This window comes from Coturnix japonica, chromosome 2 (assembly GCF_001577835.2).
Source record: "Coturnix japonica isolate 7356 chromosome 2, Coturnix japonica 2.1, whole genome shotgun sequence".
NCBI lineage: Eukaryota > Metazoa > Chordata > Aves > Galliformes > Phasianidae > Coturnix > Coturnix japonica.
This window is the reverse complement of record NC_029517.1, coordinates 129883176-129899117: the sequence shown is the minus strand read 5'-3', so window position 1 is coordinate 129899117 and position 15942 is coordinate 129883176. Positions and strand designations below refer to the sequence as shown.

The window sequence follows — 15942 nt, the reverse complement described above, 5'->3', positions numbered from 1 at the left end:
AGGTGTTCACATCCACTGTTTGTTCTCCATGAGCAATCAGTAGCATCAATGAATATCAGTAGGTGACTTTTTTTCCTCATGGAGGAAATCAATGACATGCCTTTGCTTCATACACACTTCCATGTCAGGCACTATTTTGTCAGACTGCCTCTCTGCTGCCATCTGTCACACAACAAGAAAATGTAACAACACTGGCCGGAAGGTTCAAACTCTATTACCATACCATCAACATCTGCATCTGACATTGTGGGCCAACATAATAAGATAGAATGCATCACTTTTGGAACAGACCTTGTATAATGCTGTAAATTATTTTATCATAGTAATCTGTTCAATTCTCAATGTCAAAAGCTTTTATTTGTTGTTCAGAATATAGCTCAGAGGCTAAGAATTAGCAATTCTTACCACTATTAACTCAGGCCACTTCAAGTCTTAATTATGATTTGGAAATCACACAATCACAGAATCTCATAATTGTAAGATTGGAAGGGCCCTCTATAGATCATTGAGCCCAATCCTCCTGCAAAGCAGGACTCCTACAGCAGGCTGCACAGGTAGGCATTCAGGCGGGTTTTGAATATTTCCAGAGAAGGAGAAGTCACTCAGCCTGATATTGTTAGACCTACTATTAACAAAATATAGACCAAGGTTAATGTTATCATGCCAAAGTTAGAGGCTCTGTCATTGGAGAAAACAGAAGCAACTACAGAAAGTGATTCAATCCCTTAAAATAGTGTCATCTACAGGGTCCTAATTCCACTTCCTACAAAGGAAGTCTAGGATTATTCTTGTCTGAAAATTAATTCTCGTGTTACATGTCTGAAACTAGAAATACAATGTAGGGTCAAATAAACACTGACAAAAGATTTTACCTTACCTCACCTGAGAGTTCAGTGAAGACAGTGAATTTCCATGTGAGCTGTGCCAACAGCCATGTGAGTGATAGTAACTGGTTGTTTCTGATGACGTGAGAAATACTTGTCTTGGGAAAGTTTGCAATGTTAGCTGAAGTATTTTTCTAATAAACTGAAAGTGAAATTTCACAGTAGTTTTCAAAAGAGCTTAATTTTTTAGAAGATCGGGAAACTGAGAAAAATTCTGCCCTCAGTGAGCATTCATACAAAAAATTTGGATTAGTTATTACTTCTGTGCTTATGATTTTGAAAATATCAATAGCCTGGGATATATGATGTATACTGTAATAATTTTTGATTCACCTACTGAAATCTTTTTTCACCAGACTGATACTTTTGCTGATTTTGATACAATGACTGACCGATTGTTGGATGAAATTATTCAACATATTCAGTTGTATAACCTCTCCATATCCCGGATAAGGTAAGCATTCTGACAGTTAATTGTCGGTAGCTATCTGTGGCCATGAACATCATTCAGTGAAATTAAATTTTCCAAAAGTGCCCTCTGTCAAAAGCCATTGAGGTCAGTGAGCTGAATTTTTACATTGCAATATGTGGTAGAGTAGCAATGAGGCTTAACAAAATATAAAATGACAGCTAAAAGATGCTACTAAAAGCCATGATAGAGGCCACTTGAGAACAATTCGTGTTGCTCTTATGTTTAATTTTAAAATTATGCATGTTTCTTTGTATTAATTTTATTCTGTTTTTCCCAACAGTTTCATTGGACATTCTCTTGGCAATGTCATCATCAGATCTGTGCTGACTCGCCCCAGGTTTCGCTATTACCTCAACAAGTTGCACACCTTCCTGTCCCTGTCTGGGCCTCACCTTGGAACCCTTTACAACAACAGTACTTTGGTTAGTACAGGTAAGTGTTAATGGGACAGCAGCTATTGTGTGGTCTAAGGCTGCTCCTTGGAAAATCCACAGGTGTAGAGCGACAAAACAAGTACTCGCTTTCTCTGTGTTCTTCCACTTCTCTTTATACTGCCAATAAATAGAGGCATCTCCAAAGGTGAAGAAAACACTACAGAGTGGGAATTGAATGTCCTGATGTTTAGCCTTCCTTTATGTTTCCATAAAGGAGTTATGTCCATTGTCCACTGGACAATCTAAGTGAGACCCCTAGACTTTTCTCCTTGTTTATTAGAAATACAAGAGGAAACAAAGACATAAAATAAGGGACTTAAAGTGCTAACCTTACTGTATTTTCTTTGAGTTTATTATTAAAGGAAAATATATTTAATCCTTTTGGTTGATAATTAGCAAAATGGTAAAAATACACACACATTTTCATTGCAGGTCTATGGCTCATGCAGAAATTGAAAAAATCAGGGTCACTTTTGCAATTGACCTTCAGGGACAATGCAGATCTGCGCAAGTGTTTCCTTTACCAGCTCAGCCAAAAAACAGGTGAGTGGGGCTTGATGTAACTGTGCAGATGTTGGGAGTTATTCCAAAGGATTCTGCTAGATTGCTGTGTCCTCCAAGGCATAAAAAACATGCATGCTATTACTGATTTTTCTTTACATGTTCTGGCTTTTGAGAAGGGTGACTCGTTCTAACATTAATATCTGTTTTATTTGTGCCTTTTCTTTCCTGCAGCAGTTATAAATGTTGCCAAACAGCTAGTGCCCAATTAAAGCCTCTATAATGAAGCAAACCTATACCCAATTCCATATTCTTCAAGCAAGAAATAACAAGCCACCATCACTTAATTTATTTTAATAGATGCAAATCATTTTTCTTCTCTTTTATTTTATTTTATTTTATTTTTTAAATTTAATATTTCTGATCTCTAGGAAATAGATGCTGTGAGATGAGGAGCAAATTTTATTCATGTCTACTGTTATACCTCTGTACTGTAGAGTAAGATATATGGCCTCACATTGCAAAAATATTCTCTTCAAAGAGATCACATTACCCTTTCTTTGAATAAATGAAATAAACTGTGTTTTCCCTAAGAAAAGAAAGTTAGCATAATCCTTCTTCTCAGGCAAATGTACTCTTCTAAGTGTTACTTTTAATGTTACATATGAGCAAATGTGTGCTAAGCATGCATTTACTGGCTTTGTTTCTACAGTTACTTAATCATTTGTTTTGAGCACTATTCCATTTTTAAAAGAAAAAAGCTGTCTCACAAAATAAAACAACAACATCTACTTACGTAACATAATTTAGACACTGAGTTACCAAAACACTGGCATTCCAAGTTTTACTTTAAAAAAATTAATAATAAGTAAATAAATAAATAAAAAATCACCTGTCTTCCTCCCAGCTCCGGATCAGATACCAAAGCTGCAAAAATAGAATCAGCATTCATCTTCTCAGAATCTCTTTCTACATGGAGAGTCACTAACTGATACTTTTTTTTACTTTCACTCTGTTCCTTTGCTGTTAGAAAGTGAAAACAGTGTAAGATGAGAAGATGAGTACAGTTTGTTGATGTTTTGGGGTTGTTTTTTTTTTCTGACAGACATAGAGCTGTTTAATTATATTCTCAACACAGTACATGATCTAATTAATGTTCCTTATGCTTGTCTTAAAATGAAAGCCATTATTCTTTATTGAGCCACTTCACCCAAGATTTTAGTTACGGTAAAAATCACTGATGCTTCACCTAAATCTTGTTCCAAGCAAAAGCCAAAAACAAAATTGGTTTGATTACATAGGAAAAAAATGATGGTCTCTGTGATATTTAGTAGGTAGTTGACAGATCTCTCTTGTGGTGGTGACGGTCAACTTTTCTATGAAATCTAGAAAGCTGAGGAATTGGTTCCGGACTTAATTTCTAGAAGGGGAAGGGAAAGATGAAGGTCAACTACACAGCCCTACTGTGTTCAGACTAATCTCTGGCCTTCTAGTTCGTATGTTCATATTTCTGCTTCCCCCTGAATGAGTGTGATGGAGGGCTCAAGAAACCACATACAGAGTAAGCATCAGAAACATTTTTCTGTAGCCGGTGGCAGCCCCATTGCCTCCAGAGAAGAGGGAGAATTCATGATTTTGAGTCCATGTACTACCAGCATATATTTATCCCTGCAGGTATCAGGGACTGGATCCCAAGGCTCTTTCCATACTGATGTAATAGTGTGATGTCATAGCAATGGAATTAATGTATTTCCTTCCTCTCTCTTTCAGTTCTTTTTTTTCCATTTTACTCCTTGTTTGGTTTTTTGTGTGTGCTATTTTTTGAATGTGATCCCCAATTATGTGATCTGTAAGCACTCATGTTTCCAGTATTTATAGGCATAAATATTTGCAAGGTGAAGATTCTAATCAATCACTGTTTGAAACCTAGACAGCTTTTTGTTTGTTTGTTTTTTAGTTTAAATTGTTGATTCATAATTAACGTATATAAGTAAGTAATAAATAGTAATATTTATAGTATTTATAGTAAGTAATAAATAGTTCACAAAAGTAGGATAAATAGTTTTAAAGCTTAAATCTTATGAATTTTAGTTTGTGCTTTATGTTTTAATTATTCTTTAACTATTTTGCACTGTAGATTTTAAAGTGTTATTTAACATGAATATGTTTGTACTGCCCATCACTGTGCTGGACCAGAGAAGCTGTGGATGCCCCATCTCTGGAGGCATTCAAAGCCTGATTGGACAGTGCCCTGGGCAGCCTTATCTAGTATCTGATATAGTGGTTGGCAACCTTGCCCACAGCAAGAGGGTTGGAATGGTTTCTATGGTTCTATTTTGGATTCTGAGATTTTATGATTGTTGTATAAATGTATTTAATGCATTTGTTTATTACAGGTCTTCAGTACTTTAAAAATGTTGTATTAGTGGCCTCACCCCAAGACAGATATGTACCTTTTCATTCAGCAAGAATAGAAATGTGCAAAAATGCACTTAAAGACAGGCATACAGGTATGTTTAAGATCTTTTCTGTATTTGCAAAGCTGTTGAGAAGTAGTGTTTTTTGTGCAACTGAGTTTGTTATATATCACAAGAGTCTTTCATCAGTGTGATCAAAAGTCACATGAGTATTTGATAAGGAAGAAAGTGTTGTTTTCCCACAGGAAATGACTCAAATCAAGAAAAGCTTTTAAAGATGCTATTTGTTTGATAAATATAAATTTCAATTAGGTTGTGATCAAAGATTTCTTATTGATTCTTCCCCTTTCCCTCCTAATTACTTTTTTCTTTTTTAAGTGATGAAAATAGAACTAGTTCTTAACAATGCTCCTCCTTAGTTTACTGAATTGTTAGTATTGTCTCATACAATAAAATCTCTCCAAGCACATCCAAACTTAATGAGTTTTCTCTTTGTTTCCAGTAGTGTTTGGATGATTGCCATGTAATTTGAGAGATCTAAAATCATATTGGTTTGTAATAAAATCATGCAAAGCATGTCAGGACTCAATCCATCTGATGCTAGACTGTGCACTATTTCTAGTATTGTCTTTGTTACTTACAGTTTCCCTCATTTACTGAATATACCACAGTTTTGGTCTAATACTAGTTCCAGTAATAATGTTCGGTATAACTTTATACATGTTTCACATGTATGATTACCTGGAAATTGAAGTATCCATTGGAAGTAGACGTACACAAACCCAAAAGTCAACATGGTTACCTTCACACAGCTCTTCCTTTTTTACCCCGGATATGTCCCAGGGACATCTTTGGTCTAGTATATGCTAGATCTACATTCATTGTATGTTCATGAGTACAAGTTTCCTGAGCTGTTGTTGTTGCCCTATAAACTCCACAGCTGTCTGCAGAAAGGTATGATGATCTTGCATCAGATTATCCAGAGAAACCTTAATAGGCCTCTATGTCTTGCCAGAACCTTTTACATTCAGCTTCACAGACAGCATGAGTCCAACCCTCTTCCCTAGAGGAAATGAGTATTGCCTTCCATCCCAGGGGAAATAGGATTGAGGTATGTCCCACTCTTTGTGCTAGGGGCTTCACTAGACTTCCCTGGGTACAGAATGAAGAATGACATTTGAAACATGCTGTTACTTGGCAAATCTTTATAATAAAGTGTTTTCTATTGCATTTTGTCCTTGTTTCCATTTTCCATTGAGACTATCATTATATGACGTGGAAGGAAAGAGGAGGTCTGACGTCTTTGGCGTGTAAGTGTAACATCTAAAATCCTTTGCAGGTCCTGTTTATGCAGAAATGATTAACAATCTACTTCAGCCTTTGATTGGGGCAAAGGACTGCACTTTGATCAGACACAACGTGTTCCATGCTCTACCAAACACCGCCAACACATTGATAGGCCGAGCTGCCCACATTGCTGTGCTGGACTCTGAACTTTTCCTGGAGAAATTTTTCCTTGTGGCAGGACTCAACTACTTCAAATAGTGCCTGAAGTGTGGGGTAACAGAAGCAAACCATTTCACTGAATGGAGGAGAATCCCTTAGCCAAAAGCTTCTAATATTAGAAATGAAATCAGGTGGGACTTTCAGACTATCCATTTCAATTTCTGTTTCCAGAAAATAAAGTGCTATGGCTTTAAGGCATTCAGGCTTCCAAATATTGGTGCTTTTGGAAGAAACAAATATTCCTTTTCAGTTTTTATGTTGTTTGTCCACATAAAGACGTGAATGATTTCCAAAGGAGAGAATCAGAATATAGATGGTTAATTATCTAAATGAGGCGTGACCAGTGTGTTTGCAGTTTCTCTCAAATACTAACCCAATTCTTGATTTAATGATTATTTATGTATCAACAAACACATCTGTAGCAATTGGGATGATTAACACAAGAGAAAAGAAACATGTATGAACTCAGGTTAAAACCTCCTTTAGGATGAACTGAAAAGTCAACATTCACGAAAGTTTCAGTGTTTCCATTTGTCAAGAGAAAATTATTTCATTATTTGTAATAATTTGTAACATGAACATATTCATGGGAAGGGGAGTAATATTTAACATAGAATGAAAAATAAATAAATAAATAAACCTTGATATTTGTCTTTTAAAAGAAACCCTTAAATTAGTTAAAACTTTTGTTCAAATTAGAAGCTGCCAAACTGGTAAGAGACTATTGGATTACTTGTGAAATAACAGAGGCATCTTTTAAGACTTCTGTTTACATTTATGTCATACCATTTTTGTGCTTCTTGTTGTAACCTTACAGTTAATTTTTTTATTTATTTTTTTTTTTTTTTTACTTTTACAGTTGTATCTAAATGCATTTACCCCAAAATAATTGTTTCTGCATATCATTCTGACCCTGAAATTCAAAATCTGACCAATAATACCCCCTGTAAAAATAAACCAATGGAAATGGATTGGTGAACAAGAGCAGTAAGTGTTATGGAAAGCTCAAAAACATAAGGTGTCCTCTGCAATGCTTATGGACTAATGTCCATCTGCAGTGCCATGTGTAGTCCTAGTTATTTTATGGTTACAGCTTGTTAAAACATTTAGAAGTCTATCAGTACAACGATTTCAGAGTTCTTTTTAACAGTACTGAAAATGACCCATTTTTCACTTTTCTATTTAGCATTTTCTAAAAAATTTAAAGTTACCAGCATTTTAAATGACAAATTTCAATACATTTCTGTAAGTTTTCACACCATTTTGATAAATTTTCAATATCATAGCAGTTCAACCCCCCCCCCCAAAAAAAAAAAAAACCTTTTTTTTTTTTAATGAAATTGTAATTTCATTTAGAAACATAACTGACCAACCTTGTGTAATGAAAGAAATGAACATTAAAAGTTACGAAGTTGGTTCCAGATGTCAAGACTATCAAGACAGATCTAAGATAAAGTAGTATAGATTTCTGAAATAGGAGAATTGAAAAATGAAAACAAAAAAACTCACATGAAATCCCCAGGAAATTATCTGTATGCACACAGGATAAAACTTGCTGTCTTCTAAAGAAGAAAAGTAGAAAAATTACATAGAATTAGTTCAAGAAAAGAGTTGCTAGCAAATTGAAATGAATCTGATCTTGCAGTGTTGGCATGTTTTGAAAAAGAAAGGAATAAGTAGGAATATAGAAAAAGCTGAGACTAAGATCAAGTATTTCTGTAATACTAGAATAGGTGGACACTATTGTGGGTTAGTTTTTAGTTTGTTTGTTTGTTTGCTTTCCTTTTAAGAATTAACATTTTAAAGACAAAAGCTGAATTTACTAAGTTAAAAATAAATTCTGTGTCAGAAATCGAAAACTTCTGATACCATACCTTGTTTTTGGAAGTCTTTATGGCTTTTCAGCCTCAAAATTTTAGTGCCAACCAAACTTATGTGTCAGCATCCTTCTTCCTTGGTAAACTATTTACACAATGTTAAACAAATTGACACCTTTAGGTTAAGCTTTTGTGCAGTGCAGCGGTTTGGATCTGAAGAAACTGACTTCTAAGGAAGTGTTAAACACAAAGAAAAAAAGCAATCCCCAAACATCAGCAGTCTTCAGTAAGTTCTGTAGTGATCTATTCCTCTTTTAGAAAATTTTCATGAGTCTGCACATGGAAAACTTTTAAAGTTACTGAGGGGCCAGTTTACACATATATACATAATGTGTGCGTGTGTGTATGCAGTGTATAAAAAGAAGTGCAACAAAAGAATTGTGTTTATTTCAAGGTCTCACAATGCCTTTTTTTTTTTTTTTTTTTTTAAATCCTGAGTATACTGAATATGACGGCATATCAGTGTTGTGCTTTTTAAACTTAGGTTGATGATTTCTTGCCCTGCACATTAGACAGCATTCTTAACCTGTTGTTCACATGACTGCGAGGTCTCTTCTGTATTACTGCAGAAACTGGTGGCCTTTCCAATACTCTACACTGCTATCAATACTGTGATTGATGGACCTAAAGGTTTCTGTGTTCCTATACATATAATGTTCTTCCATGGCCTGGAGTCTGATTTCAGTGGAGTGTGATTAGGTCCATGCAACTTGATCCTTAGAGGATGTGATAGAGAGCTTCTATAGAAACTCCAAAAAAATTTAGGAGACATCACTCCAGTGAAATGATATAACACAGTTTTTATCTTTCTTTTGCTGCCAGAACACTGGGGGAAATATTAGCAATAACTGTCTAGCTTATCTTTCATTTTAATGTTCTCAGAATAGTCTCCCTCTTTTTTTCTTTTTTTTCTTTTTTTTTTCCTTCTTTTCTTCTTTTCTTCTTTTTAATAGAATATTGTCTTGATAACAAAGGATATTTTAAGTTTGCTTTAACAGTATGAAATATCTAACTGGTTAGACTTTGTCACAATATAGCAATCAACACCGACTCATTTTTAGAATGTTTTTATATGTTGAATTATATATAGGGAAATATATATTAAGAATTAACTTTGTAGCAAATATCAGCTGTACAGTGAGCAATATTGTCTTAAACTTTGGAATCTGAAGGCACTGTCCTTTCATATAAAGCTTCTTTATATAAATTTAATTTCATTAGCAGTATTGATAAAGGTTTCCTTTCCAGCTGCAAACATTTGCTTTGATGTATCTGTGGAGGCTGTGTTTATTCTTAAGCAAAACTCTTACTTCACAGTGGAGAAGGTAGTTTTTCAAGAACTCAGACAGAGTGGTGGACATGACTGTATTTGAAATGAAACTCATCTCTGTGGGATTCTTCTCTGGAGAGGAAAACAAACAAACAAACAAACAAACAAACAGGAACATAACATTTATTCCAGACTCCAATGAGTAAAATAAGTTTGTCTAGTGAGGTTTGACAGATAGCCCAGATGAATAAATTCTCTGGAAAGATGAAAGATGATTGATCACAAGAAGTAAAGGGGCAACAAAGAGTAAGGATCCCAGAACCTTGAAGGACAGTATTAAAAGCTAAAGATGAGGAAGGAAGACAGGAAAGTGCACTTAATGTAAGCCTTTTTTGGGGTGCTAGAATGTATGTGAAAATTAGACTGGATCACAGTTGTAATAATTAGCTATTCTGTTTTATTCTCTGAGGTGCAAATTTTCCCTGGTAGAGCTGGATAACAAGAAAACACTAGAGACAAATAACAATCATTTAAAATTTGTCTGAAAATGAATCTTTTCTCAACCTTTAGTGCTGCCCATTTCTCTTTAACAAAATTGTTCACTTGTTTTCAGAAATGAAGTTTTCCGGTCTTTGCACTGACAGCACTGGAAGCTGAAATTGATTGGCTTTAAAAGATTGTATCCTCAAGGTCTGAAACCGTAGCACAGAGCTTTGGAAATCACTAGTAGGAATACTGAGTTTTTACTTCAAAGTACTTCATAAATATTCACTGACCAATCCTCTTTACTTTTCCCTTGCTTAACATAGGCCAAGCTTGAAAGAGGAAGCTATTACGTGGTTGTATGAAAACTAGGAATTCAGGCCAAAGCTTTCATTAGGACTCATAGGCTTCTCTGGTGCTTTCTACATGTTAAGAGAAGATCTCTTCTACTGCTGCATTTGACGTAGCTAATAGGTGATACAGGAGGAAAGTGAGAACTTGTAACAATAGAGTTAGACCCGTTTGAAGGTTTATGTAAGTATGTCATTATATAATGATTAGTCATGGTGCGCTTCTGCAGTAGTCATAGCATGCCAATATGTATCAGCCCAGATGAATGACTGTTTTCTTTGTGGACATAAATTTCCATTTGAAAACTATCACCAGGACAGACCATCATATTTCACTCCAGCTTGTCATTTGGGTGCTAAATGTCATGCCCATAGAGAATTCTCTCAAGAGTATTCTAATTCAATACATATGCACAATAATTTTGATTTTGAATGTTATTAAGTAATTGCCAATTCCTAGGTCAATATTTAATATTTATTTACCCCTTCCTTTTAAAACAAATGTTGTGACCACAGCAAGACCGTATGATTCTCCTAATTTGCAATCTCTTGAGTAACCTAAATTGCCTTAAGCAATTCTGCTTTACCCAGTCATTCCAAAGTTTGCATAGTTTATTTTCCATTAACTGATTTCATCTCCTGCTTTTCTTTTTGCTAGAGCCTCCATGAATACCTTTTCTCTTGATTCTTCAATCCTTACCTTCAAACAAAGCTAAAAAATTATCTCATTACCTGAACACCTTTAGTAGTCTCAAGAATAATCCTGGTGACTATACCAACAAGGGTATCACATCGTCACCTTTTGTAGGTATTTCTTTCAGCATGTATTTCTTTTTTTTTTTTTTTTTGTAGGTATTTTTGTAGGTATGTTTTTGTAGGTATTTCTTTCAGCATCTAGGCCTACTTTGCACTCCTGCATTGCCAATGTGATGCTATTTCCTGTTTTTACATGTTTTATTTAATGTGACCTTAGGCATAGCTAATCTTTAGGTATAGTCTGTGATGCAAAGAAACCTAATGTAAGTTGTCTCCACCCTGCCATTGGAGACAGCTATGTTTTCTCACCTTGTGACCATCAGACCTATGGCATGCTGCTTCCCAACAGGTTGTGTGATCTGAGAGAGCTGCTGTTTCTTCTCTGTTTTAGTAAGACTATTTAATACATATGCATTTCCCTAAGAAGTCCATGCACTGGATAAAAATGGCTATGAAAACAATTTCATCACTGTAGAGCCATTCTAAATGCATATGAGCTAGGCCTTCTATGTATAGGATAAGAGCATAAAGAATAAATATGTATAAATTCTGCTTATGCAAAAGTTCACACTGAATTAACTTCTATTACAGCCTTGAAACTTGATTTATCTGCTTTTGTAAATTCAGCTCTACTTCCATACAAAGCACTGGAAGATCCTATTATCTGTGCTGGAAACTAATCACATCTGTGCAAAACCGATTCTCGCACGTACATGTGCCAGAAATCCATTTGGTGTATGCATGAAGTTACACATCTTCAAGCAACTTCTTCATTGGAAAAATAAGAAACTGCAGCATAGTAAATAGGACTGCTCTTATTCAGTCTGGCAAGTGGTTCAGACTTGGAGAGCTATCAACTGCAAACAAATGGCTCATCCAAAGGGGAAAACAAAACAAAAACAAAATCTCTGTGAAGACTTGCTGAAAGTCCAGTCTCAGACAACTTTTAATTTCTTTGTTTTGTCAGAATTGGTAGTTCAAATATGGTGAGGGCCTCATTTATTTTACATTTTCCATACAAAGATGAAGTCTTGTAAATAGAACAGCCAAGAGCCCTGGTATTTCACTTTTCATTATAGTTTCTAGCAATTAATTTAAGAACCTTTTATTTTCTTCCTGAATGCTAAAGTACCAGTAAAAATCTACTTTTCCCAGTTCTGGAGAAATGCTCACTTACATATGTGGATGTCTGCTTGCATTACTCCTCATGCTGGAAAGATATCAAGGTATTTTTCATACAGTACTATAGATAGAGCTGCAAGCGCTGCAGATCTTTTTGATCTAAGATGTCACCATTTTCAGTAAAATAATAACACATAATTTAGCTTTGTACTCCCTACATACCATTTGAGTGATATGCATAATATACCTATGTATATAGAAAGTTTCTTTTCCTTGATATATGTTATACTCTTACATGTAAATAATGTATATTGCTGTATGTAGAGTATGTATATCAAACTATACTTTGAAGCTGGTTGTGACTACAGGGTCTAAAAGGTTTCTGTTCCTTTTTGGGGAACATTTTTGTTATCTTCCAGAGCTCCTGTGTAGGAGAATTTTGCTGGTTTCCTCACCTCACTGGAGGAGTGTTTGTTTTGCAGAGAAATTACCTCTTGGCAAACCATTCATTGACTAATTTTATCTAAGCAGCTTTGAATTTGCTATGTGTTATTTACCAATTCTGCGGCTTCCATGGTCAGTGTAAAATGTCAACTCCAGCTGCACTGTCTTTTGAGACAGGAAGGTTACCACCATTTTTAATTTTTTCTTGACATCCACCCTTTTCTACTAAACATTTATTTTTAAGCTGATTGGTCATTGATTAGTAAGCTCTGTTTACTTGTGTAAATTCCTTCTTCTTCTGTTAAATCTCCTTATGAAGAATGTGGAAGATCAGTCCAGACAAATCATGGCACTGCATTTTGAATGCATACCTGAAAGTAAAATCACATGATCAGTAGTTTATTCTAGGTTTATTTTCACTGTTTGATTTACCAAGAAAGAAGCAGTACTGGTGCTTGGGCCCATGTATTTTACAACTATCCTTCTGTGTGAGAATTGGGATCAGTATATTCCTAAATACAAAGTTCAGAAATAAGCTGAAATTCATATATGCGTCATGTTATTTGTACTTTAATAGCCAGCTTTCTTAAATCATGAACAGCTTAATGGTTTGGTTTAATGTAGGATTGGAGTTCACTGACTTTAATAATGAATCCTTTTTCTACTGAAGAATTCTTCTAACAATCTAGCACTAAAGCTAATAATCTATTTAAATCTATTAATCCATACTCATACTTAAAATCTGAGATTTAATTTCCAACTTTTAAATTTCCCACTTATGTTCAGACAGTCAAAGCATCTGGGATACCAGAAAAATGCAGTTTTCTCTGTAATTGTAATTACCTTCGACAAACAGAATAAAGTTTAGTTGGGAGGACTTGCTTTCTAGGGGACTTTTGATCCTGATTAGAGGGAAATTGTGACAAGAAGTCTGTTTAATTTCAGCAATTCACAGGAACAGGCAAATCCTCTATCCCAGAGCTCTAATCCATGCAGCAAATTTCACACTCAGGTTTATAAAATCAGAAAATTATGGCTCAGATTCCAAACAAAACACATCTGTGAGGAAGGACATGCTTGTAGTCATATGTTTCCCTCTATGAGATGTGCATAGGCAATTACTGGTTTTGACACTGGAACCGTTTTTTATTGAGAATCTAGGAAAACTTGATAAAACTCCCATTTAAAAAGTATTAAGATTATAACGCTCAAAATCCAGCTATAACTTTTTGATATTCAAGGTTAGTGTGGTCACCAGAAGTAACTTCTCAGATGCACAGTATCTATTCAAGTGGAACACCTTACACTGCTTTGTTCATTCTCAACTCCATGGTAACACCTTAGACATGGCCTTTACTTAGCTGACAAGTGGAAAAGAATGCCTCAGCTGACAAATGGAATAGAATTTGGTCAAAAAAAAGCACATTTCTATGAAGATACTGTGTTAGTTTTTTTTTTCTTTTTCTTTTTCTTTTTTTCCCAAGATCAACAACTGACAAATACGATGGAGCTGAGCTTCAAGTCATTAATTGCAATTTTAATCAGTTCAATTAAAATAATAGTAATAATTTAAAATCAAAACAAAACAAAGAACAAATCAGGAGACTGACCCCATTACTTAATAACCATCTGTATCCATCACAGTGGTTGTAAAATATTAGCACTGGTTAACATGCTCATATTTGTACAAACAGGCTGCAAAGCAATGCATCTGAGACACTGTTCTCCAGGTACTGTACTCCAAGGCTGATTGTTCAGGGTGAGAAATATGCATGATATAATTGGTCGGTGTACTATCTTCTGCAAAATGGGGTTTAAAGCCAGTCATTTTATATGGAAGTTGAACTTTGCAGATGACTAATCCGTGGTATTTTTAAATCTAACTATTTCTGTGGTCTGAAGATGAGAACAACTGATTCTGTCATGTGGCACTAGAGGTTGTATTTTTTAAATTATATATTATTACATTTGATTGAGGCAGTTATGCTTCTTTGAAATTATATTTCAAATCAGTCAGGAGAGGCAATAATTAGAGTCTGTGAGCTTGGAAATTTTTGCACTGTATATTTATTTATAAGAATATTCAAAGATTTACAGCACATGTTCTGTTCTGATTCTCTCTAATTTACCTTCTTTTCCCTGATGAGCGTTTGTCAATTGCCATATACTTCAATTTTCTTTAACTATATCCATCAAGATATGAGAGACATATATATAAATTAAAAAAAAAAAAAAAAAGAAAAGAAAAAAAATATCTCACAAATTGGAAATGAATGAAGTTGAATTAGTTCCATGACATTTTGGGGAAAATGCAGGCACAAATCAGTTTTCTTGAAATGTACGTTCTGACTCAGCATTCACATTAAGTCTTGACTAAAGGTCTGATCCTGAGAAATGCTGCTCAAATGCACTTTTCTATAGTGGGCCAGATCCTCAACTGGGTTAATGTGTTAAAGCAGTTTATACCATGCAAGGATCTTGCTGAACGGCAGCCAGTAGCATTCGTGGCATTTTATGAGATGGACGATCAGAAGATAATAAAATGTCCTGAGTTCTCTCTAACGCCAATTTTCCAATTAGTCAATTGTGTTTTAGAAGTAATGTCTTTTTAGACAAATGCAGACCTCTTCAAGGGATCAAGTCAATGGATTAATGTGGACAGATCCTTATAGGTTAAGGGAAAGGGCTTTTAATTTTTAACTCTACTACTTAGAATCATGATCGTACAAAAAAAAAAAAAAAAAAAAAAAAAAAAGTGAAGAAATACCTGACATGGTCCCTTGTATAAACAAGATCATGAATGTAAAGCTTATAATGCCACTGTGAAATTTTAATGCTTATTTATTATGGTTATGAGGAAACCTGTACAATAAGATGATGATAATAATAATGAATAGTCATCAGTGCCAATATGATTCTACTATTTTTCTACATATGCTTTATTGTGGCATTTTGTGTAGCTTGTGTTCTGTGTAAAGAAATGTCAATAAAATCTTTGCTTCCTTTTGTCTGTACTTTGTGTGGTTCTTGCTATTTACACAAGAAGTCCCAATGTATTTTTGCCTATATGCTGTGGGGGTGAATATGATTCCAGCAATGAAGAGAAGTAGAATATAAAATTCTGACAGCATGAGGCAAGAAAATGCATGAGCTGTATGAGGAATCTTAGCCAATTTGTATTAGGAATTTCTGCTTGAAAAGACAAGAAAGCGCTGAATCAGTAATGCGTGGAAATTATTAAATAAGCTAATCATGACTTAACTGGGTTTTAATGTGGAACTCACACTGTCTGATTAAATGAATCTGGTAAACACTGAAAGCAGCAACTTATTTAGTGCTTGAACGCTTCTTTTGTAGGCCATTATATGTCTGATGTTTAAGAACTAATTTCAGGAATATGATTCATAACCAGACATCTCTGCTACC

The 15942-nt window shown here is 34.8% G+C and overlaps 1 protein-coding gene across 3 annotated transcripts in view; it reads left to right on the top strand.

Annotated features, from left to right (window-relative positions):
• Positions 1-15530, top strand: part of FAM135B (family with sequence similarity 135 member B) — a 183473-nt gene extending 167943 nt beyond the window's left edge. For 2 of the 3 annotated variants that reach the window (XM_015856404.2, XM_015856405.2), the window contains 5 exons: positions 1241-1338; positions 1637-1788; positions 2223-2333; positions 4688-4801; positions 6048-15530. In XM_015856404.2, coding sequence (XP_015711890.1) covers positions 1241-1338; positions 1637-1788; positions 2223-2333; positions 4688-4801; positions 6048-6253 — 681 coding nt within the window. In that variant the 3' untranslated portion in view covers positions 6254-15530. Of the gene's footprint in view, positions 1-1240; positions 1339-1636; positions 1789-2222; positions 2334-4687; positions 4802-6047 lie in introns of those variants that run through there. The other variant, XR_004306297.1, reaches the window with a different exon arrangement.
• The last annotated feature ends 412 nt before the right edge of the window (positions 15531-15942 follow it).